Source organism: Platalea leucorodia, assembly GCF_965183815.1.
Source record: "Platalea leucorodia genome assembly, chromosome: 8".
Taxonomy (NCBI): domain Eukaryota; kingdom Metazoa; phylum Chordata; class Aves; order Pelecaniformes; family Threskiornithidae; genus Platalea; species Platalea leucorodia.
In genome coordinates, this window is record NC_138830.1 from 36,445,800 (window position 1) to 36,468,283 (window position 22,484).

Here is a 22,484-nt window from a genome sequence, read left to right on the forward strand (position 1 = left end):
CAGCATTTTCTTTCCCGCAAAGGGTGGATGTGAAATGTGCAAATGCCCAGAGAAAGTTGAATAAGGACAGTCTGTATTTTTGAGTAAACATTAAGGTTTTTTGCCTTAAATGTATGGTATTTGAGAATTATAGTTTAGCAAGTAATGTACAGTCTATCTTTGCACCTTTTTTGTTGTAAGAAGGAATTGCTCCATTCTTATAGCAGTCGTCCTCTGATACTGTTTCATACATCTCAGTTGAGCAATATTCAAATCTTAGAATTGTACCTTGGAGATAATAGTATGTTTTCCTGTATGTGTGTTCTTATGCTGCATCCATTATTTTAGGGTTTGAGTGCCTTCCAGTCGTGTGCTAACCTACGTGACTAGTATCTGCCAGTATCGCGGAGTCCCTGGGGGATAAGTGTGCGTGTAGTGGAGCAGAGCGAGAGCCCTTGAGGCACGGGTACTGAAAATGCCCTGCTGTACATTTAGAACCTCAGGTTACGGAGTTGTGTAACTTGTGATGCAATGTTGTACTTTCTGCGAAGTATTTCTTGTGTCAGAACGTTGAAATGCATTTCTGGAAACAGTGGAGGAAACAGAGACCAGTGCCTTGACCAAATCTACACTAGCTCATCCTTCTAATTTTGACGCTCTTGCTGCCTCAGCACTAACCAGTGTAAATCATGTCTTGGCAACGTTAACTTCTTAAAAGTTGCGAAGATTAGACTCTTCAGATTTCTACCTGACAGATGTCTTCCTTATTGGAGACTTTATGCCATATGTACTGGTTTTGACACAGATTTGTGCTCAGTGGCATATCCATCCAGCAGCTCAGGTAATCATTCTCTTTCACCACTTGCATGGTTAGAGTTTGGATGTATTTACTTTTCCTCTGTGGTCTGCCCAAAGTTTCTCTAGCCAAAAACCTCGTGTGAACAAGGTGTAGTCTCTTTCTGGTACCCACGTGTGGGGTAACAGGAGACAGAAGAGGGTCTCATAATGTGCCTTGCAGGAGCAGCTAGTGTGCTAATTTAACTTTTTTATGAAAGATGTTTGTGATGAGAACAGAACACCATGCTAGATGACTTGCTGTTACCTTCTTGACTTTTTTTGTGTTATTTCAATGATGTGTGCATCTTATCCTGAAGCCCTTATTTGGATAAAAGATTCCACTGGTGTTTAAATAGTCACAGGAACATTGATTTTAAAGCCAACTAGTAAACAGTTGGCAGATATGTTAGATATTACTAAGGGTTAAATATGCCTCAAAGCATTTTAAGAATGCTTCTTACAAATGGAAAAAAATATTCAAACCAACTGTGTTATTGCTATATTGGGAAGTTAGTGGTTTTGATAGTTCTTCTGTACTGTTTTTAATAGTCATGCTGAAGGCATGCCATCAGACCAGTCTTACGGAAATGGTTTCAGTTGCTCATTATAAATCCCCTGCGTCAGTTGGCCCCTGCTGAGGACAGGGTAGCGTGGGCAGTCTCTGAAGGGGGTTCATCCTGTCCCATTTTCTTTCACTGGGAGGGTACAGCGAAGGGACAGGGCACTGTGGGCCTGACAGGTTAGAGGGAGGTGATGGGGCCACATTTCTTAGATGATAAGAGCCCATGGAAATGTGGTTAGGTATTCTGGAAACAGACCTTTCTGGTGACTTGTCTTTACACTTCGGATCTGCTTATGCTTTCTGATATACTAATTTTTTTTTCCTCTGTACTTAGCCTAGAGAGATAAGTATGATTAAAGAGAGAAGTTACTTTTGCAGTGTTCACATCTCAGCAAAGGGGAAAAATTATTTCAAAATGTTTCCATGGTTCTTCCTCAAATTCCTGCTACAATTTGGTTCTTCGGATTTTTCTGGAGCAGTGGGATGAGGAATGGTGTGCTACCTTCACCTGAAGGGATTGTGGTCTCAATACTCACTGAGTGATAAGAATCAAAAAAGATAATATGTCCTATGTAGTGGGGGCAAAAGCGAGACTTAACAACAGTGATGCTAGTGGCTGTTCCATGAGCATTGTGTGTTTGAGAACAATTTCTTCCATATTTATGTATAAGCTTCATGTTTGTCACAGGTATGTTGTGCACACAGTCATCTGTAGTGACTGTCGGTTCACAGGAACTTGTTAAGCTGCAATAAATGCATTTTGTGTTATAGCCCTTTAGCTCCTCCCTCAGTACCGCTGTCCCTGCCAGAATGTTGTTGACATACCTTTTTTTATTTTTCCCCTCTTTTGCAGTCCCTGCTTGTGACAGTCAGAACTGCTCATGTAATTTTACGGTGAGTACCTTATGTTTTGCAGGATGGTTGTTCAAGAAGGTAATGCATATAGCATGTTGATTTAAGGGGGGTATGTAATTACCTTGTTGAACTGCAAATGCACGTTTGGAGATGGGCAAAGGTGGTTAACTTTAGCCTGTACTATTTTTAAGCATGAATTCTGCAATGCGTGGATGGCTTTAGTGGGTGCTAATAGCTTGAGGCATGGACTAAAATGGATTGATGCTGCTGTATGAGGGTTGATCTATGCTCCTTAATATCATCTTCCTGGGTTTCCTTTAAGATGTCCATCTCTAGAACTTTCCCTTTGAAAAAGTAGCATGCGTGTGTATCTGTAATGCACATGTGTATGCATATGTAGGACATGACGTGTAGCACAGAACCTCTTTGTCCAGGTCACTGTTGACTATTCAGGTCTGTCACCAAGCTGTAATGCCTTACCCGAGAAACACCTCACATGCTGAAAAATGGGGGCCTGTAGTTACTACAGTCCCAAGACTGGCTTTTGGTACATGCAGGAGTTTTTAGGAAATGCTACACCTTCTCTGTCAGCTGGTGGTATCTGTAATGCCAGTGTGGGCTAAGCATTGATTGCTTTTTGCCTTTTTAAAATGTTGCTGTTTGAAACCAGTAACATTAAAAAAAAGTCCCCCAGGAAAGCACAGAGTGTGGGCACTGGGCTTAGGAAGGGCAAAGAATCCATATCCAGAAGTTGTTTGAAAAATGGATAAAATAGTTTGAATGCTAGAGATGCTATTTAACAGAAAAGATAGAATAATGTTAATTTCCCTGCTCTTGCAGATACGTAATTCATCTCTGGGATCTCAACCATGAAGGAACGTGGGAGGGCAAAGGCACTTACGTCTACTACACAGATTTTGTCATGGAGCTAACGTTGCTTTCACTGGACTTGATGCATCATATTCATATGCTGGTATGAAATACTGGACATAATGTTGAGCAAATAGAATTGCCTTAAAATAAAGGGTACTGGGTATACATATTTTATGTATTTTTTTGCTTTGCTTATTTTAGGAACCAAATATTACAGAGAAGTTTTTTAAATAGAGAGGAAAATGTAGTGTGGGAGGTTCTGGCATTCTTTCCTCCTGAGTAACTGGAGTCCTCAGAAATAACTTTGTTATGGAGTATTAACTACTGTGTAATTATCTGTTTAATAGGTGTTTAATTAGCTTGTTATTGAATAATATCAGACTGAATTATTTTCATTGGCAGCAGGGGACATTAAGCTGAACAAGACTGAATACAGTTTATCTGTATTATAAATGCTGTGCTGCTTAAGTTGTGTCTGAAGATGTAATGCGTAGTAATACCTGTGAACATGTGTGGTTAGTCTGAATGGTGTCAACAGAAGAAAAATTCTTCAGTGCTGGTTTCTTGATTTCTTTTTCTCTTAAGACCTGATGCAGTTTCTTGTGGCAGCTTCTTGTTTCCCATAGCGTTTGTTTCTAATCACTGTTCTGGTTTTTTTCCAAAGCTGTTTGGCAATATCTGGTTGTCAATGGCAAGCCTGGTGATTTTTATGCAGCTGCGTTACCTGTTTCACGAGGTTCAACGAAGAATTCGGCGGCACAAGAACTACCTGCGTGTGGTTGGAAACATGGAAGCTAGGTGAGCCTCTTATTTGCTCTGGGATCTTGATGTGGATCTTGGAGAGAGGATCCTGATGAAGAAGTTGGGATTCTTTTGTGTTCCTTTGATACACGATGCCATGGTGTAAGCTGAAGGGATGCAATCTTGCAAATCTGGCTCTTAAGTCTTTACATTTAGAGTATGTTTTTACCCGTTTTATTTGTTACTAGGGACACCCTTTCTGGTTTTAACAGATATGTAGGATTGACTTTTCTAAAAGCAGTATTACTGGTAACATATTACTGGCAACAAGTGAACTCCCCTGTCCAGTATTTCTTCTCCTGTATTCTCTTGTATACTACCCTGCTGGGGTGACATAAGCTCTGCAGAGCTCTGCCTGTTTCGGTTGTCAAATATTGGCTTTGGCTGTGATAGAAATAAATGCTTTTAATTTCATTAGGCCATACTATTCAGTTACTGCCTGAAATGAACAAAATATTAATTAAAACCTGCTCAGCTTTAAGTATGTATTTATTAAACCTGAAGCCAACTCTAAACAGACTTTGTACTTGTAGTCGAGCTGAAAGCACCTTGAGATTACTTTAGTCCATCCTCCTGTACTGAGGCAATTTAGAGAAATCGAGAGGCCTGCTAAAACCTAGTATTGTGCCAGATACTACTGCATCTCTGATCCAATGTTTTCATAACTCAGCTATGTCCTTAATAATTTTAAGAGCAACAGGGAGTTTTACTCTTTCTGTACATTGCTGGACCAGTTTCATTGTGGACTTCAGTGGGTTTGATTAGCTCTGATGCCTGCTGCTGTAGTCCAGATGGAGAAGACTGACCTCTCTAGAAATTCCCAAGGTTTTCTTTGTGAAAAGTCATTTAATGGGTGTAATATCAGGTTAAGAGCTGCATAATAAAGTTTTTCTTTTCAGTAAGGTGCAACTGCTAAACCCCTTTAAGCTGCTCACAAAGCTGTTTGAGTTGCAAGTGTCTCAGACTTCTTGTCTGAGCGACTTGATGTGTTTTTGTCATTCTCATTGTTCTGGAAGCTTCTTCCTGAAGCTGCCAATGGCAGCGAGCTCCCTGCATTTGTGTAGTTGTTTTTCAGGTATATTCCACACCAGCAGTGCTGTGAAATGTTGTTGTACCACATCTCTATTGTCTGTGTTTGGGTACTATGTAGTAGGTGCTTGCATGGCGCTGTAGTTTAAAAAAAGAAAAAAAAGAAAAAAAAATCAAAGACAAATGGAGATTGGCAAAATCTGAGGCCAAATTTAGTCAGGCCGTAAATGCTTATGGTCCCAAGAAGACATTTTAATGGGTACAGCTATTAAAACTCATTTAGAAAAATGACATAAGCCAAATCCATACAGGTTATAATTTGAGGTTTTCAACCTAATGATCACTTCTTGGAAGATACTAAGTGAAAGCTTTTTGAACCTAGGATGGATGCAGAGATGTGCAAAAAAAATGTGCCTGTAAGAAGGCATGGGAGGGACGTGTGTGTGTGTGTGTCATCTTTTGCAGCGTGAGTTGGAGTTATGGAAAAAATAGCAAACCTGCTGGCATGCCTCTCCCAAGGAAAAGTTAACGTGGAGGATAAGGTTTCCTCAGTGTGGGATTCTCTAGACAGAAGGCCATGCTGAGCTGGTGTAATCATTACTTCTGTCTCTTTCTTCCTTGTAGGTTTGCAGTTGCAACACCAGAGGAGCTAGCAGTCAATAATGATGACTGTGCCATTTGCTGGGACTCCATGCAGTCCGCACGTAAACTCCCTTGCGGCCATCTCTTCCACAAGTACGTTTCTGAGGCTGGAGGGGGCTCACCCGACTGTAGAAAGGGAGGGATATATGGGCATGTCTGAAAGTTACAGCAGGATGAGAAGTAACGCTCTGTCAGCAAAGCTGTGAACACTTACTGCCTGGGTCATCTTGGTCTGCTTCTCCTAACAAAGTACAAGTCGTGCTCACTTCAGTCATTTTCATGTTTGAGTTGTTTCACCTAGTGCATTCTTTTTTCCCCCAAACTAAGAGTATGCATCTTGTCAACTAATGGGTAGATACTGTTGAGTTATGGTATCTCAATTGCAGGTCTGTACCCTGCCTTGCTGTGTAACTGCTTGGTAAAGCACACTCTTTTCCCCCTTACTTTATCCTATGCATCACGTCTTCCATGAGGGTGTGCTGATTTTCAGGTGAGGAAGAAAAATTGGAGTTAGATCCTTAAGTACCTTTCAGATATCAGCTTTGAAGAGAAAACAGGGAATATTTTCGTATAGTGCATCCTTGCATGGTGATGAGTCCCCCAGGACAGTTGTGGAGGCCAGGTTTGATTATGTGATTTCATGGGGGGTTGAGTCCATCAGGGCTGTAAAAGAAGTTAATGAAATTAGCTGAAGAGGTCCCCAAGCAGCTGGTAGTTGGAACTGGGAGGCTCTTGGCCAAAGGCTCTCTACGTACTGTTTCTTACACTCACTCAGTAGTGAATAGTAGCAGATGCTTGTGGAGACAGTGTGCTGAGCTAGATGCGATTTTTCTTACATCTTCTGTAGCAGTGCTTACATTTTTGTGCTTGTGCTTAAAAATAAAAGGAGATACGGGGGTTGAATCAGGAGTTTCTGAAGTGCCATGTGATTAACATGCTTGGTCAGTTAAATTGTCCCTGTGGTGTCATATAAGCAAGTTACTTTCTGCAAATAGCTTTTTACTTTTCTGGTAACTGTCAAGCCAGAGGTTATAATCTGTGTGCTAATTTGTTGTCATTTATGACAAACCTTGCCATAAATATTTATCTGTGTTCCAAGAAGTGTCTAATGAGATAATGTGCCTCCGTAGCAGAAACTCCTCTTCCAATGCTACTGAATTGTATGAATATTTAATCACCTACTGAGCACTTGAGAAGCCCAGGGTCTTCTCTTCAGAAAGTTGTTTTCTCTGTATCTAAAAGGATCCTTTTGCATTTTTTTCTGAAGCTAAGTTACACTTCCCTCCTTGGTGCATTTAGGGAGGGAACATGTTACAGTGGATGACTTACGCTTGCATATAGAACCAGATGTAATTAATAACCCTATTTACAACCTAAGAATGGTTTCTCTCCTCATAAAAGCGTGGTGATTTTGCCAACAGAACAAACATTGTGTCAATTCTCAGTTACATGGGGGTTTTTTTCATAGCCATTTATTTGGCGTAGAAGAGAAGATGGCAGGGAAGATTCACATTGCCGAGGTCAACTCTCTGCCTAAATATTAAGGAATTTTAATGGGAGTAGGTGTCTGAATCTTTTAGGCTCTGTTGAAACTCTCTACCTTTTAAGAAGCAGTCAATTTCAGAAGAGTTGCTCTGAAATGTTGCTGACCTTGACCTGTTGTTAGTCATCCTTCTACTGAGGTGCTGTAGGTGACTGAGCCCTGCTGCCTGCGCGGTAGAAAACGGGTACAACCCCGGCTGGCTTGCTGCAAGCCTTTAGGGCTTGGTGCTGGTGCAGGCTGAAAGGAGTCTGTGTCTGTTCCAGCATCTGAGGGGTTGAGCCGTCGAGGAGCAGGAGCGTGATGGTAGCTTGTGTCACTCTGGGTGTTCCATAAGTGACCTTCTGAGTACAACTGTAGCAGAGGTTTGAGCTTGCTGTGTGCAGGGTGTTTTTGCTGTGCTAATGGAGATGAAGTTGGACAGCATCAGCAGCGCTAACGTGCTGGCTGTGCTGATGACCAAGGTGGTGGAAGATGGTGGATTTTTGTTGCAGTGCTTTGGTACTTTCTGCGAAACCCATCACTGTGATTTCTGAACACCTCATATTCCTCCATTTAAATATGATGGAAAGCACTTCGGCAATATGTCTATACGCTACAGCTTCAGGAATTGTGCAGAGTGCTTGCATCCTTGACTTTGCTATAATCCTGCAATTAGGACTTTTTCCTTGCTCTGTCAGCCCAAACCTGTGATCTGTGCCTTTACTCCATTTGCAAATACACAATTTGGGAAACAAGTTTATTTGACTTTTTTGTATGTCTCTACCTTTCTAAAGTGTTTTGGGAGCTTCTGCTGGGAAAAAAAACCACCCTGCAAGCGTGAAGTATGTGTTGTAGTATTGAGATGTGTTCAGTTCTGTGAAATTCAGTTCTTCCATACTGAAAATTAGGCTTAACGTGCCAATAAATACGCAACTGGGTCATATCAGTCTGAATCAAAAAGTAGGCGCAGCTCTGAGTGTTTAAACCTGCATTTCAAACACTTCTCACTTTCTGCAAGACAGCAAATGTTCAGAATTAAGTAAACATTGTAACGGCACGGCACTGGTTAGTATTAATAAATCTGTTTAGAGAGTTCCCAGAGAGGTGCTCACTTTGGTGGTGATTTGGGTATTGATATTTTTGAAAAGATAGTTGAAAAACTTTGGAGGTGGCCATTGCCACATCACACTGGCAGAATCGCTATGAAAATGTGTCGATATACTTTAGATATTTGTCCAGTTGGTTTTTGTCCTTTTTCAGTTGGGGATGGTGAGAGAAGAGAAATGCTTTGTTTCCCCTTCCAGGCAAAACTTGCTTGTTCTGAGCTAGAGGGACAACAAACTTGGAGAGTGTTTTAAGTTTGTGATAAATCTGCATGCTTGTTTATAAAAAGTGAACACTTGAGTATTTTCAGCTGAACGAAAGAAGAACCCTATGCCAGAGTCATCAGGAGCTCATCAAGCATAGCTCACAAATTATCTCTGAGCAGTGCATGTGCGTTTGTTGATGTTCTGTACAGAATATGCTACAGCTGCTTGAGGAACTCGTGATACTGATGTCTCGGAAAAATGCTGCAAGCTCACCATAATATTACTGTTTTCCTGTCAGCTCATGCCTGCGGTCCTGGCTGGAACAAGACACATCTTGCCCCACCTGCAGAATGTCTCTTAATATCACTGACAGCCATCATGTGCGGGAGGATCACCAAAGGGAAAATCTGGATGAGAATCTGGTCCCCGTGGCAGTAGCAGAAGGCAGACCACACTTGAACCAGCACAATCACTTCTTCCACTTTGACGGTGAGCTAAGCAGATTTGACATCTGATACTGTTGCCCATATAAACGAAGGGAACAGCCTTATGTAAAAGGGAATTCTGTCCATGTTTCAATTGAAATTTAAGCTGTGCCTCTACTTGCGTTTGTTTCTTACAGTTCTTTTGCAAGAGCTCAGATGAGTGTCTCTGAGGTTGTCCAGAGCTACAGAGATTTCTTGAAAGATTTTGTACAAGTGCTCCCTTTTCCTTGATTTGTTGTGGTTAGCAGCTCTGATGCTGGCATTTATTCATTGTGTGCCATGTTGACCAACAGAATGGGAAATTCATGTGTCTTATTTTGTTACCAGGTGGCTGGTTAATCAGTGACAGTCAAAGAGGAAAAAAACCTATGTGGTGCAGGCTAAAAGCTGATCTTTCCCCCATCCCTAGCTAATGTGAAGTTGTCAAAAGTCCATTTGCCACTCAAGTTGCAAGAAACTTGCAATGCTTGGTTAGGTGCAGAAGTCTGCAGAAGCTTATTCTTAGAAGGAATCATGTAACCGGAACAGTTTTACATGTTGGTTTTTGGTTTGTTTTTTTTTTTTTTTTTCCCAGTGGTGTGTTACAAGTATTCGCAAAGCAGATGTGATTTCAGACTATGATGAGTTCTGTGTATGCAGACAAACTTGTTCTGAAAGAGACAATTTCTGTTGCTTATCTTCCGGATTTTTTTTTTTTATAGTTCTGGTATCGGTGTGTGCTTGTTTTCCACAGTTTCCCAGGTTTTTGATGGCAGTCTTGTTCCTTCTCAGTAGGTTTCACTAGCACAAATACTCAGCTTTGGGCTCTGTCCTTGTGGAGCTCCCATGATGTAGCTGAGATGCTGCAAACTTGCATAGTGACCCATTCTTCATCTGTGCTGGTTTTGCAATCTTTGGAGATTGTGGGAGGAGAATAATGGGCAGAGAAGGGTCAGACATTTCTAGGTACACTGAGACTGGCTGATAACTTCTTGCATGGCTCCCACTTTTGGGGTGCTTTACGTCTCCAAAGGGCATTTATATTTAGAATACCACTCTGGTTTTTGATAGCTGTCCTCCCCAGTGCTCTCCTGTGGCTTGGAGACCTGCAAAACTACTGTGGAGACAGGAGAAGTGGCATAGAGCAAACCCTGTGTTTATTTAAATGGAAACGCAGAAGGAGCAGGGAGCCAGCCATGTGCCCTACTCTGTTGAGCCTCAGCACGCAGTTGCAGCAGTGACTTTGTTTGGTTACACTGTGTCCCTTTGTAGTAATATTTTCTCAGTGATGCCAGCCACTTATAGCCGACCCATTTTGGGACCAGATTCAGCCTGTTTAGAAGCTGGCCTGTTTTTAGTAAAATTGCTGGAGTTATTAATGTATTCCAGAACTGAATTCGGCTCTGGATTATTTTTATTTTCCCTTTAATGGGAACATTAAAACAAGAAACCAAGGATGTGTTGTTTTCTTGATCCTCTTCTGGCCCTCAGATTGTTAAGCTGCTATGACAGTGTGTTTGAAGAGAGTATCAGCAGTTACTGATGCACTCCAGCCATCTCCGTGTTTGGGAGACCTTAGGGATGGATTGCACTGCAGAACTCCCCATATGTACCTTGTGGAAATATAAAGACTTATGTTAAATACATGTAGAAGTACTTTGCCTGCTGAGAACCTCATATTCTTGCTTGACTTTCTTGGTGATTTTTTTATTCTTAGGCTCTCGAATTGCCAGCTGGCTGCCCAGTTTTTCTGTAGAAGTGATGCATACTACAAACATCCTCGGTATCGCACAAGCCAGCAACTCCCAGCTTAATGCTATGGTAAGACTGCTTTAATAGTTTGCACCTCAGCCTTCCTATTTGTGTTGTGGGGGGAAAAGAGGTCCATGTAGATGGAGAAGGAAGTCAAAACAGTGTTTAGATGCCACATGAAAGCTATTTTTTTGAGTGAGAGAAGTTTTATTCTAGTGAAGTTAGGGCTATATGTTGGTTCAAATGTGCAAACATAAAATAATGGGTCTGGAGGTAGGTAAATGAGGGAGAAAAATTACATGTACTTTCTGTGTAGATAGGCCCACATTTTCTCGGCTTGCTTAGTGCAGCTTCTTTAGCTTTTTTTCAGTACTTATCTTCACTCACAACTTGCAGTAGCAAAGGGTGTGAGTTTGTAAGCAGAGAATTTAGCTGTTGGTCAAGTGGTAACTGATCAAACCCATTCTATAGCTTTTGATTTTTTTAGTATTTATTTTGTAATAGCACTAAGCTCCAAGGTAGCTGTTTCTGTTTGAGCGTCTAGTCAGTGTGAGATGGGGCTCTCTGTAGCACAGTCAACTCTTGCTGATTCATGATGATGATAGGAGTGTTGAGGATGAAATCCCAGGTGTGTCGACTTCATACATAAACACTCTAATGTAGTACAAAAAGAGAAGGATATGGCCTCATGAAACACACTTAGTTAATTTAGTTTGTGAAGTGCTGTATCCTTTGAGTTCTTAAAGCTACTGCGTGCTATAGCATGTTAATAAATGTTCAGTGAAGTATCTCCTGAAAGTGATGAAATTTTCTGAATGTGAGATCTCTCCCATAGCCTTCACTACTGTTTAAGCCTCAACCGGATACGGCCACAATTTCAGGGGGTTTGAGGCAGGGCGGGCAGGGAGCAGTAGGGTGTTGGCAGATGATTTACTAGTTAAATATACAGGAACTCTACATCTAAGGTCAGTTTAGTTTTTCTTTTACTGGACACAGTGACACAAATGGGCTTTTGTTAAGGATGATTAATGATTTCTTAACATTGTGTATTATTAAAAGTACAGTAGCGACTTATATTAAAATGCCTACTTTAATGGAAAGGGCCGGATTAGCAAACTATTAGTGTGTTACACATTTTTAATAGAAAATAAGTGAAATTCTGCTTTGTGTTAATGAATAAAAACCAAGGGAAGTATGTTGAGGGAAAGGCCAGAGGCTGAAGTGCTAAATCAGTTGTGTTGATCACAGGTTAGTAGAATGGACAGTTGGGTTTGCTGTAGCTGCTTGTGTTTGAACTCACTGTCAGCTGGTGCATAGCTTCTGCTTTGCTCTCAAAACTCCTTCCACCCTTCTTCTCTTATTGTTGTTGTTGTCATTCCTTTCCCCCTCCCCCATAACTTTCAGCATTAGTTAAAATATAGATTTTAAGATTTAATGAAGTCTGGCTGTTGGACTGTAAAAGCATATTATTTGTCTGCCCTCTTACTTTTATCTATTTAATTTGCATATTATTTGAGTAACTTGAAATTCAATAATAACACTTCCCTGACAACTCAGTTTAATTTACTTGAACTTTCAGACCCTATTAAACTGGTTTGTAGGCAGGTGGCCGGAGAGGGTAGCTTATTAAAACTTATTCCACTTGTCCTTACCAGTACCATTTCGGAACCCATCTGGGACAATGAAAAATGAATTTTTTTTTCAGTGTTGATCTAACTTTCAGTCACTCATGTGAATTTTGTATAGATCTTTATTAAAAAGGCTGTCATAAAAAGAGGGTTGGGAAGCTTTTGAAGCCTTTGTTCATCTACAAGCACTGTTCAGGAACCTAAATTTTCAGGACCACGTGGTGTCTCCATAGGAGTTGCAGTTTTGCTGTTGGCTTCAATGGAGTCAAAATATTGCCCTGTAAGTCAATGCCAGCATGGGTTTTCTTTCTCTTGTTTTTCTTTCTGCGTGTGGGTTATCATATCATAAACAGCATCTTCGAGCTGTTCATTTTTTTTATCTCTTTCTGTTGAGATACTCACCAGCTAACTTTCATGTACTGCTGATACTGACTGTATAAACCTTGTTTTATCCAGGCCCATCAGATTCAGGAGATGTTCCCTCAGGTTCCTTATCATTTAGTTCTACAGGATCTGCAGCTAACCCGTTCTGTAGAGATCACCACTGACAACATCTTAGAAGGGCGCATCCAGGTACCCTTCCCCACACAGGTAAGTCATAAGACTGTGCACCTAAAATGCCTGATTTTCTTACTTACCACAGAACTGAGCCTGTTAATAATGAGTGAGGGGAATGAGGTAAGTTGAAACACTGGTGAATCCAGCTTAGCGTAATGCAATATGATTCTTCAGATTTTACCTATATGAAGATGCTGCAGTTGGAAGCACCAAACCAGTTTTGGAATGTTATAGTGTATGTTATATCTCCATGTTGCAACATCTGACTCAATTGGAGTGTCTCACAGCGGTGTGTGGTTGAGGTATACGCATCTGTTCCTTGCTGTGGCCCTTAGAAGGCCTTTTAATGTATTAGGATGGGTCTCAGTGTGCTTTAGCATTATCCATTTGTGATACAGGGTATTTTCTTTATGAAGGGAAGTTGGAGTCTATCACCCATGCCCTATAGCTTGCCTCTTATTGATGTGATTGGACTGCAAGATGCATGAAGTGCTTGCCTATAGAATCTCAAATGCGTTATATAGTGCCAAATTCTAGCAAAAAAACCTCAGGATTTGTCTTTTCTTTGTTTAAATCTCTGTAAATGCAGTATATTCAGTCATGTACCAAAAATATATTGAAAATGTCCTAGCTAGACTGGAGACAAATATTTGCTCAGTTAAAGCAGCTCTTCTTGGTTGCTGTCGTGCAGAACCTTTAGAACATTTCCAGTTGATTTCTCTGCTGACAGATAATTGAATTGTACCACTTAGGAAGGTTTTCTGCAAAGAAAGTAGTCAGCAAAATGATGCCTTGTTCTTAATTAGTGATAGCAGATTTCAGTAAAGCAGTCTGGGGACAATGTTTCTGTTAATAAGAATATTGAATTCTGGTTCTGTACACATCAGATAGTTCTGTTATCTGAAGTCTGCATGTGGGGAAGCAGAGAGAATTCTCTTTCAACACAGTGCATTTTGTTTATTGCTAACTTATCTGTTTCTAAATTGAACATAACACATGATGTTGCAGAGGGCAGAGTTGAATGTGTTCAAAGAACTCGGTTTTGTTTTGCCTTTTCACACACTGTATTAAACCCATGATGTTTGCATTTCAGCGTGCAGATAGCATGAGACCTGCATTGAACAGTTCTGTGGAACGGCACAGTACTGATCAGGAGGATACTGAAACTGTCACCCAGGTAATTTGGCATAAAAATGGGCAAAAAGCGCAATTAGAAGCTGCATGGACAGATAAGTGCATTTGGTTCCGTACCAGGTCAGGTTGGTGGCAGCCCTTCCTTGCATTTCGCACCAAAACCAACACTGTCAGACAACTGAATAATTATCTGTGTGCTTTTGTTTTTCCTCCTTGAAGGAAAGTGCTCTCCAGTGACACAAAGAACAGAAAAAGATCGTGTCTCTGTTCGTGTCTGGTCAGGTCTGTGCCCATCTGTGGAATATGAAGAGCAGGATGCTTTGCTCTTCCCCTTCCTCTTCCCCTTCCCATTCTGTACGTCTCCAGACACTTGCTTTAAAATGAGTAGTATTTCTCTTCTGGGTATAAGAATTCTTTTGTGTTCTGGAGGAAGCACTTGGACACATGCGGAGCTTTGGTGTGAATGGAGTGGGATACAAACAGGACCAAGAGATAACAGCTCTTTTACATATAAAGCACAATAATGGGGTTTGCTGTTCTTCACTAAGGGCTTTATTAATCAGCATGTGCTAGCTAAAATGTGGCAGAAAGGAAAAAAATTAGCCTGCGAGTAGAATAAGCTCTCATTCCGCTTTTGTTTTCCCTGACTGTAGTAGCAAAATCGTGAGGGTTTCTGTTTTATTAACCTCCCTTTGCGCTGGCTTAGAGAGTGAATTTGTGAGGTGTGTGACTTTTTGCCTCCACAGCCTTTAATAACCTAAATAGCCAACCTGTTACTCACCTGAAGTTGAACTGTGCAGTTCCCTCATTAGCAGGTAGCAAGACAGAAGGAGCTTTGATTTGGTTTGATACTGCAGGTGAGGCTGAAGAAGAGGTGGTGGGGATTGGTGCAGGTGTTTGATAAGAGCCTGGGGTAGGAGGTGCAGAACTGCAGGAATGAAAATCTTCATCTGGGTCTGGCAACTCTTTAGTAACTTTTTAATGTGAAGGTTTTGATTCCTGTTACTCATTTTCCCTGTTCTTTATGAGTAAAACCTCTCTTTCTACAAATGGTATCTAACTAGTTTTCCTTAGCTTGGTACTGGCTTCAAATCCCGCTTTGAATGATTGTGTTGCTGTTCGCCTACCTTCCTTCCTGCCCGGTGCTGCCTGTGTCTCTGCCCTTCCTTCTACAGAACTTGAGAAACCTGAGTGCTCGTTGGGCACGTGCTCTCTGGTAGTGGCATCTGCTTGCTTTGAATTACAGCTAAGCACAAGGATGCGTTTTAGTTGGAGTGAATGGCGGTTTGGGTGGAGACTGTGGTTTTGTTTTGTAGAATAGCAGTGATAGCCTGGAGATACCTGAACAGTTGCGAATTTCCCACAGCTGAGTGCGGCTGCTGGTGGCTGTGTGTGCGGGATGAACTGGTGGCCTCTGTGCAGGTTTTCCTGGATGGGGATTTACTGTGCCAAATGGGATTCACAGGCAAAAGCTGAAGTGGGAGACTGAGACTGCCATGCACCGAGAAAAACATGCTGCTGGGTAGTGTTGTGGAAGCTCCAGTTGCTGTTCTCCTCCTCCTGCCTCGTAAATGCTTTGTGCATTTAGTATTAACTTAGGCTAGCTTCAAACGAGCTGATCGCCCTTGTTACATAGCCACAGAGATCTACCTAGGAGTCAAGCTTGCTTGCCTCCTTGCTATCGGTAGTATCTCTGTTGTGGAGAGAAGGCTTGGGAGCCTAGGGGCATCCTTCCTCTAGGAAACTCCCGTCACTTTTGTGTCTCTTTGATTTTGATTTCAGTTTTTAACTGAGTACCTGGTGTATTGTAGATGTTCTCTTTCTTCTTGCCAGAAGAATATGTTGCTGTAGCAAGAGTCAAACTCTTGTCTGTGATCTTGATCTTGATCTTAAGATAGAGATAATGACTGCTTTCCCCGCACCCCCAAATGTAGCTTATGGTTTTGGGGTGTCAGTGCTGACATAATGTAAGGGTAGTTTAGAGGCATCTCTGAGCACCATCGTGGTATAAATCATGTTAAAGGTTTGTGAGATAATGCTCTAAACATTGACTGCTTCTAACAGTCCTGGCCTGCACACTTAGCAAGGTGCCGTGCACATACTTTTCTCCAGTTGTGCATTGAAATGCTAATGCTTCCAGCATTGTGCACAATGCTCGACAGGCTCGCTCTCCATCCCTATGGTATTTGCCCTCCCTCTCCTCTTTTCTGACTCTGCTGTTACTCCCTAGAAGAACAGATCCCAGAGCAGCGATAGCTACTTTCTGCAAGCTTGTATTTTCATGTGCTAAAAATGTATTTAAAGATTATCCTTTAAATTTCTTTGTGTGTTTGTTTATCTGTTTCTGTAATCCTGGGTGGCGATTGGGTAGGACTGCTCAGACCTAACCAGTAAGCTGTTGTTAAAAAGCTGAAGTTTGCCTGGTGCAGCTCTTGCCTCCCACCCTTGAGAATCCAGTTTATTGTCATTGCTTAAGTACTTGGTGACTCTGCTTAGAGAAACTTCTGAGGCATCCCATGGCTTTCATGAAACTAACTCTTTTTCTCTAGGAGCCTGAAGGAGGAGTAGTTTCTATAGAGTACAGGTTTCTGCATCTGAGATCTGCTGTCATACTGAGGCTTGTCATAACCTTTACTCCAATTAGTTTTGATATTTTTGTCTGTAAAACCTCCTCAGTAACCACTTTTGTGTTCAGATAGAAGAACAGGCTCTGGGTATTGATTTTTGCATCTTTGTAACGTTACCAGAAAAAAAGCTTAGGTGAGCTAGCTTGCGTCTTCTGATACAAATGGCCCAGGGGAAAGGAAAAAAGGATCTTGTCTGAACATCAACCATAATGAGTGTCCTCCTCACGGCTTTACCCAGCAGAGCTTCCCTTTTCCGTGTCCACCTGTGTGGTAATGGGAGGCAGCAGTCGCGTTGCTCCGTACTTGTTCTGGGTCTGCCGAGGTCGTCTTGGCCTTGGGTAAAATCCATGAGATTGTTCTCTGGAGCCTCGCTTCCTCCTCTCGGATGTGGCATTGCTTTGAGGCAGTCCAACAGTACCCCATCGCGTTACCCCAATGCATTAGCGCGTGTGATACAGGGAGCCCTTCCCTGGCACGCTGGAATTTAAGATTTTGCTAAATAGGCTGAAGATGTCCTTGTGTTTGAGGTTGCAGTGTTCGTACTGCTCTGGCTTGTGCCCTGGCATTCCTGCTCGGTTCACCTAGTTGATGGGAAGTGACATTTGTCTTGATTTTTGCTCTCTGAAGGCGTTGCATCGGGGAGATGGCGTTACCGGTACATCTCTAGGGCTTTGGAATGACTCAGCTTGTTTTGCACATCAGCTGCTGAAACCTGTGCGTTGCACACTGTAATGCTGCTAAGTCCAGGCTGCTGGGACTTGGGCAGCGATCCCCCTGCGGTGCCGGCGTCACCGGCTGCCGAGGCTCCTGCGGTGGGTATGCCAAAGGCCCAAAACTGAGCGGTAGAAGCTGACTTGGCTAATACCTCTCTGATGCATCCTACTTGGAGTAATCCTCTGGGATACCAAATGATGGCTAAACCCTTAAGCCTTTCATTGAGGTGATTTGTTTCTTGACGCTACCACGCTTAGTAACATCTTGCTTTTCCATCACAGAGCTGATCTGATCGTATATGACAGGATGTGATTGGGATAGGCTGTTTCACCTACGCTAGTTCACCAGCGTCATCATTCATCAGCTCAATTTTCACGTTAGCGTTGTCGGCCAGCTGTCAAGGGTGAAGAGGTGCTATGTGCGGGGCTGCCAGCTTCTTTTATTGACATGCCGTGCTTGAGACAGTTGCCAGCCTTGCTGCGGCAGCCCGAATACATGATAATTTGGGTGCTGCAGAACCCGGTGAACCGAAGCCTCATAAATTCCCTTCTCAAGCATACATCCTATTTATTTATCCAAAATACATTTGCTACTCTTTCCTCAGCGTATGGATTTCAGCTTTCTAAACTCTTTACTGTTGCATTGCTTGTCAAGTCAGCTGCAAAATCTATTTCAAATGTCCCATTTTCATAGAGCATTAATTATGAGTAATTAATGTTTGAGATTACTTTCAAACATGGCATAAAAGATACAACATTTTGAAATAGCTTTGTGCTGTATTTTGGCTGGGGTTTTCAAAGGAGCCCAAGGGAATTGGGTACAGCAGGTGAGAGTCTAGTTTCTTCCAATGCCTCAGAAAATGACAGTTCTTTGTAGCTTGTTGATTTGATGCAAAGAAGCCCTGTTAGCAAAGACTTATGACTTTTTTTCCTTTTCTCTTAGACTGAGAGAGTGCCACTTGAACTCAACTCAAGACTGGAAGAAATGGTGGAATTCAGTGAAATGGAAGCAGAGCCTAGTGAAGCAGAAGATTTTGAGGCCAGGGGAAGCCGCTTTTCAAAGTCAGCTGATGAAAGACAGCGTATGTTGGTTCAGCGGAAGGAGGACTTGTTGCAGCAAGCTCGAAAGTATGTTCCTTCCTAAAACTCCAGCCTGGCCACTTGGTTATAGTCCTGCAGAATGGGTTTCAAATGGATTATGACCACTGAGAGCCTGGGTTGATGGAGAAAGTAGTAAGAGGAATGAATACATCTGCTACAGCAGGCTCAGGATGCTGTTTAAGACAACCGTTGCTGGTAAACCCAACTCTGAAATAGCGTCATGTGTCCCAACATGTACACAGCTTCCTAAGTAGTTGTTCCAAAGCTCTTTGAAATCAGAGGATGATTTCTCCAGCTTCAGTGGGCTTTAGTTTGAGCCTGTAAGTGAGAACGCATTACTTGTGTTGAGTCTTCTAGTCATCTTTAGCTTGTCTCCTGGCATAGGTGTAAGCCTACGCTGCGTGTGCTGTTACAGCTGAAATTACTGTCAGGCACCACTCTTGCCAAATACAGAGCGAGCGTCTTAAGCACGATGCAGCGTAGAGTTGACAGATGACCACTTACCTAAAGCACACCAGAGGAGCTCATGACCCTGTCACGGCAAGTCAACGCCGCTTGAAGAGAGAGTGATGAACTTTGTTTCTTTTAGCCCAACTAGTAATAAGTGTCATAGGTAGAATTCAACTTTTTTCACATGCGTTCCAGTCATGTTGGTGAACTTTACTAGCATCCACTTGCCGATTAAAAAGAAAAGGAAAAGTGCTGTAGTGGTGTAGAGCAAACTCTTTAGCATTTGTAACAAATGTTGTCCCTTCCTTTGTATGGCAGGGAGACTACTGAAAGGATCTACAGCTACAGGGAGCTGTGTGTCCTTTGGTGTTATCAGGCTACCTACGCTCTTTTTTTTCACACTGAAATGCCTTCATATAAATAACTGGGGGTATGACACCTTTTAAGAGTTTGTCTATAATGACGCTTTCTTGTAGAATAATTTTTCCTTTATGTTTGAAAAATGTCATTTAGGGAGACAAAGCATTTTTGACTTACTGGTTCCCTTCCTGTGTTGAACAGCTGTGGAATTGCAAAGTACTGTATTTTGTCACTAAGTGTAAAAATTAATTGGGATGTTAACTCTGGCAGCTGCTTCCTTGTATTTTTGCCTTACCTTACACTTTGCAGCCCCAGTGCCCCTTCTGTCAAAGGCTTGCTCATCATCAGGGAGTGACTTCTTGTGGTGGACGCTGCCAGCATCTTACAAGTGGCGGAATAACAGGGACAGAGATTCAGTGACGGACCTGCAGTCTCTGAATTGCTCTGAGTTAAGAGTAGAGCCCCCGCCTTTAGGACTGGCTCCCTCCCACAAGGATCTTGCACAAAAACTAAGAGCTGCTGCCAATTCTGCAAAGTATCATAGGTTATACGGGCTTTGTTTTTTTGCGTACGTAGCTTGTGTGCGCTTTTATCGAGGTATTTTCCTGCTTTCAGTGTGCCCTGCACTCTCCCTTACTTCATGGATGTACCAGTGAAGTATTTTCCAGAGCCAAAATGAGGGAGGCTCTGCTCATCCACCTTTTCCTTTTTCCTCTTGCAGGCGTTACTTAAACAAAACCTCCGATGAGGAGCTGACCACAGAGAAGCCCTCTCCTCCGCCTGAGGGAGCATCCGCCGATCCCGTCACCCTGCGTCGCAGGACACTCGCTGCCGCCGCTGAACGGAGACTTCAGATGCAGCAAAACTCTTAGCGCTCGTTGCCTCTCCTTCCTCCTCCTCGTGAGCAATGTTGAATAAATAAATTAAATATGAAAAAAAACCCTGCGCTTTCTATACCAGCAGGAAAGTGTCTCTTCAGAGTTCAGCTAGCTGTGCTGCCGAGTGAGCTGGCTGCCTCTCTGCTGTATAAAGCATGTGGTCTAATAATGTTTGGACAGCTGACAAATTAACCTTTTTTGTAATATTTTCTATGTGACATTGATCCCCTCCACAAACAAAAGGCAATTTCTAAAGCACGGGCATGATTTCTGCAGCTAGCGTGAGGTATTAGGCTGACTGCACAGCAGAGGCTGGGGAAAGCGTGTTCCGAATTAGCAACTGTGGGTGCAGGTCGCGGAGGGCACTGGCACGTTCAGCTCGAGATCAGGGAGGGTTACTCCAAGAGGGAAGAAGGCTTAGAAATTTGCAGCAAACCCTGCGTTAGATGAGCAGGCGCCTGCTCTTCAGTCCCTGTTCGCGTCGACAGTGAAGGGTGTTGCGTAGGCCAGCCTGAAAGGCTGGGGTAGCATCGCTGGAAAGTCAGTTCTCAGACTGGATGGAAGTTGTCTAGCTACATAACGCAGAAAAAAATGAAATCATGAATTGTGCAGCGAAGCGCTGATTCACATCGGTTCCAGCAGCATAAAACAGTTTGTTTACCATTGCTGGGCTCTCCTGCACTGGCAGACGTCTGGCTCTGTTCACTCCCGAGGGCCACGTTCCTTTCCTTTGCCTTTTATGGCCAGAAACAAGTGAGAGACTGAGGGGAATCAAGTGAAGAAGAGGGGGCGTAAGGCGAGGTTGCAGCCCCTGCAGTTCAGTGTTACCATAAGCCAAGGGAGTTCGATAGAAAAACCTGCCTGTTCTGGACTCCAGAGCAACACAGATGGGACTTCGTGGACGTAGCTCCGATATCTTGCTTTTTATTTCATTTTTTAACCCTGCAACTTCACCGTGAGTTTATTCAGAAAGACTGGAGGAATGGGGGCAGCTGGACCTTACGCTGGCTGCAGCCCAACCTGCTAACCTCTGATTTTTCTAAAGAACTTTTGACACGAGATCCACTTGGAGCCGCCGATGCTAGCTTGCGTAGTTGAATTTTACATGGCAGTGACTTAATTTTTAAACTACTGAAGAGTGAGTTCTGGTATCGCTGTCCTTTAGAAGGAGCTCAGTATTATCTAGAATTGTTGGTAACTTTTTTTACTGTTGGTTTTTAGGACATTTGAAGGTGAATTTAATGAGAGGAGTTGCATCGATGTTTAGGTGAAAATAATTTATTTCAGTAAAACTCTTTGGGAAGCCTTACCTTGCAATGCTATTAGTAAACTTCAAAGAATTTTTTTGAGATCTTTTGTTTTGCTCAGAGCACAGCTGTTTTGGTTTTATTGTTAAAAAAAAAAACAAAACAAAAACAAAAAATAAAATCTTGGTCAGTGTTGGAAATTGTTTGGAAATGTCTGTAGTGTGACTTCTCATGTTCCTGGTGCGCGTTCGGTTTGTAAATGTAACAACAGCTGCACTTGGGTCCGCCTTTGGTTCTCCCTTTCTATCGCGATGAAAGGCAGCACAGCCGCCTAACGCTGGGTTTATGAACGTTTTCCCAGGCCTTGGACTGCAGAGCAGTAATTGCTGCTGGAATTCAGTCATGCGGCGAAGATGGAAATGGAAGAGAAATAGCGTCTCGAGGGACTGTAAAAATGAAGTGGGGTTTTGAACTGTCTGGCAGCAGACGGAAGGGATGAGAGCTATTGTACGTGTGAACAGTACAGAGTTTGGGTCTTTATCAAGCCACTGAGTGGATGCACCTCTGGGAGTGCAGATGGGAGAGGAGAAGACAGCACAGAAATCCTTCTCGGGGCTCCCGGTTTCCGTGAGTTCCTCCTCCTCGCTGCATTTCTGGGAGGTTTTGGAATCATAGAACCAGAGAATTTTTTAGGTTGGAAAAGACCTTTAGGGTCATCAAGTCCGTTTTGTACCTGATGATGCATTTTGTACATGATGATGCAAAATGACCCCAGCATCATCTCATCAGAGGGGATGCCTGCAGCCAGGACAGGTTTTGACCTAGCTTTGGGATTGGCCTCGCCTTGGGCTTGCAAGATCTCCACCACCCTGGTGTGCCCTCCCGCAGCCTGCCCGCCTGCCCGGGGCGGGAGAGCTCTGCCCTGGAGAGGGGTCCCCGCAGGCAGGGAGCCCCTGGTGCACCTTGGCCCCCCCAAATTTCACCACTACAAAAAAAAAAAAATTTCAATCCCCAGTTTCTTACATTCCTGCTGGCCTGGAACGGTACTGGTAAAGCAGCTCTTCTTGGCCACCAGCCCTCTCTCTGCATGCTGAGAGACCCTGCTGTGGAGTCAGTCCTTCGCCCAGCAGCGGATCGGTGAGGAAGGAGAAGATGCCGTGAG

The 22,484-nt window shown here is 42.8% G+C and overlaps 2 protein-coding genes across 6 annotated transcripts in view; one reads left to right on the forward strand and one right to left on the reverse strand.

Moving 5' to 3' along the window:
• AMFR (autocrine motility factor receptor) overlaps window positions 1-21,522 on the forward strand; it is a 35,905-nt gene extending 14,383 nt beyond the window's left edge. For 4 of the 5 annotated variants that reach the window (XM_082320245.1, XM_082320249.1, XM_082320248.1 and 1 more), the window contains exons 5-14: window positions 2,232-2,272; window positions 3,074-3,206; window positions 3,771-3,904; window positions 5,561-5,671; window positions 8,709-8,899; window positions 10,592-10,695; window positions 12,711-12,845; window positions 13,906-13,989; window positions 18,230-18,414; window positions 19,919-21,522. In XM_082320245.1, coding sequence (XP_082176371.1) covers window positions 2,232-2,272; window positions 3,074-3,206; window positions 3,771-3,904; window positions 5,561-5,671; window positions 8,709-8,899; window positions 10,592-10,695; window positions 12,711-12,845; window positions 13,906-13,989; window positions 18,230-18,414; window positions 19,919-20,069 — 1,269 coding nt within the window. In that variant the 3' untranslated portion in view covers window positions 20,070-21,522. The remainder of the gene's footprint in view (window positions 1-2,231; window positions 2,273-3,073; window positions 3,207-3,770; window positions 3,905-5,560; window positions 5,672-8,708; window positions 8,900-10,591; window positions 10,696-12,710; window positions 12,846-13,905; window positions 13,990-18,229; window positions 18,415-19,918) is intronic. The other variant, XM_082320246.1, reaches the window with a different exon arrangement.
• Window positions 1-22,484, reverse strand: part of LOC309594305 (metallothionein-2) — a 216,043-nt gene that overhangs the window by 73,975 nt on the left and 119,584 nt on the right. The gene's annotated exons all lie outside the window — the stretch shown is intronic.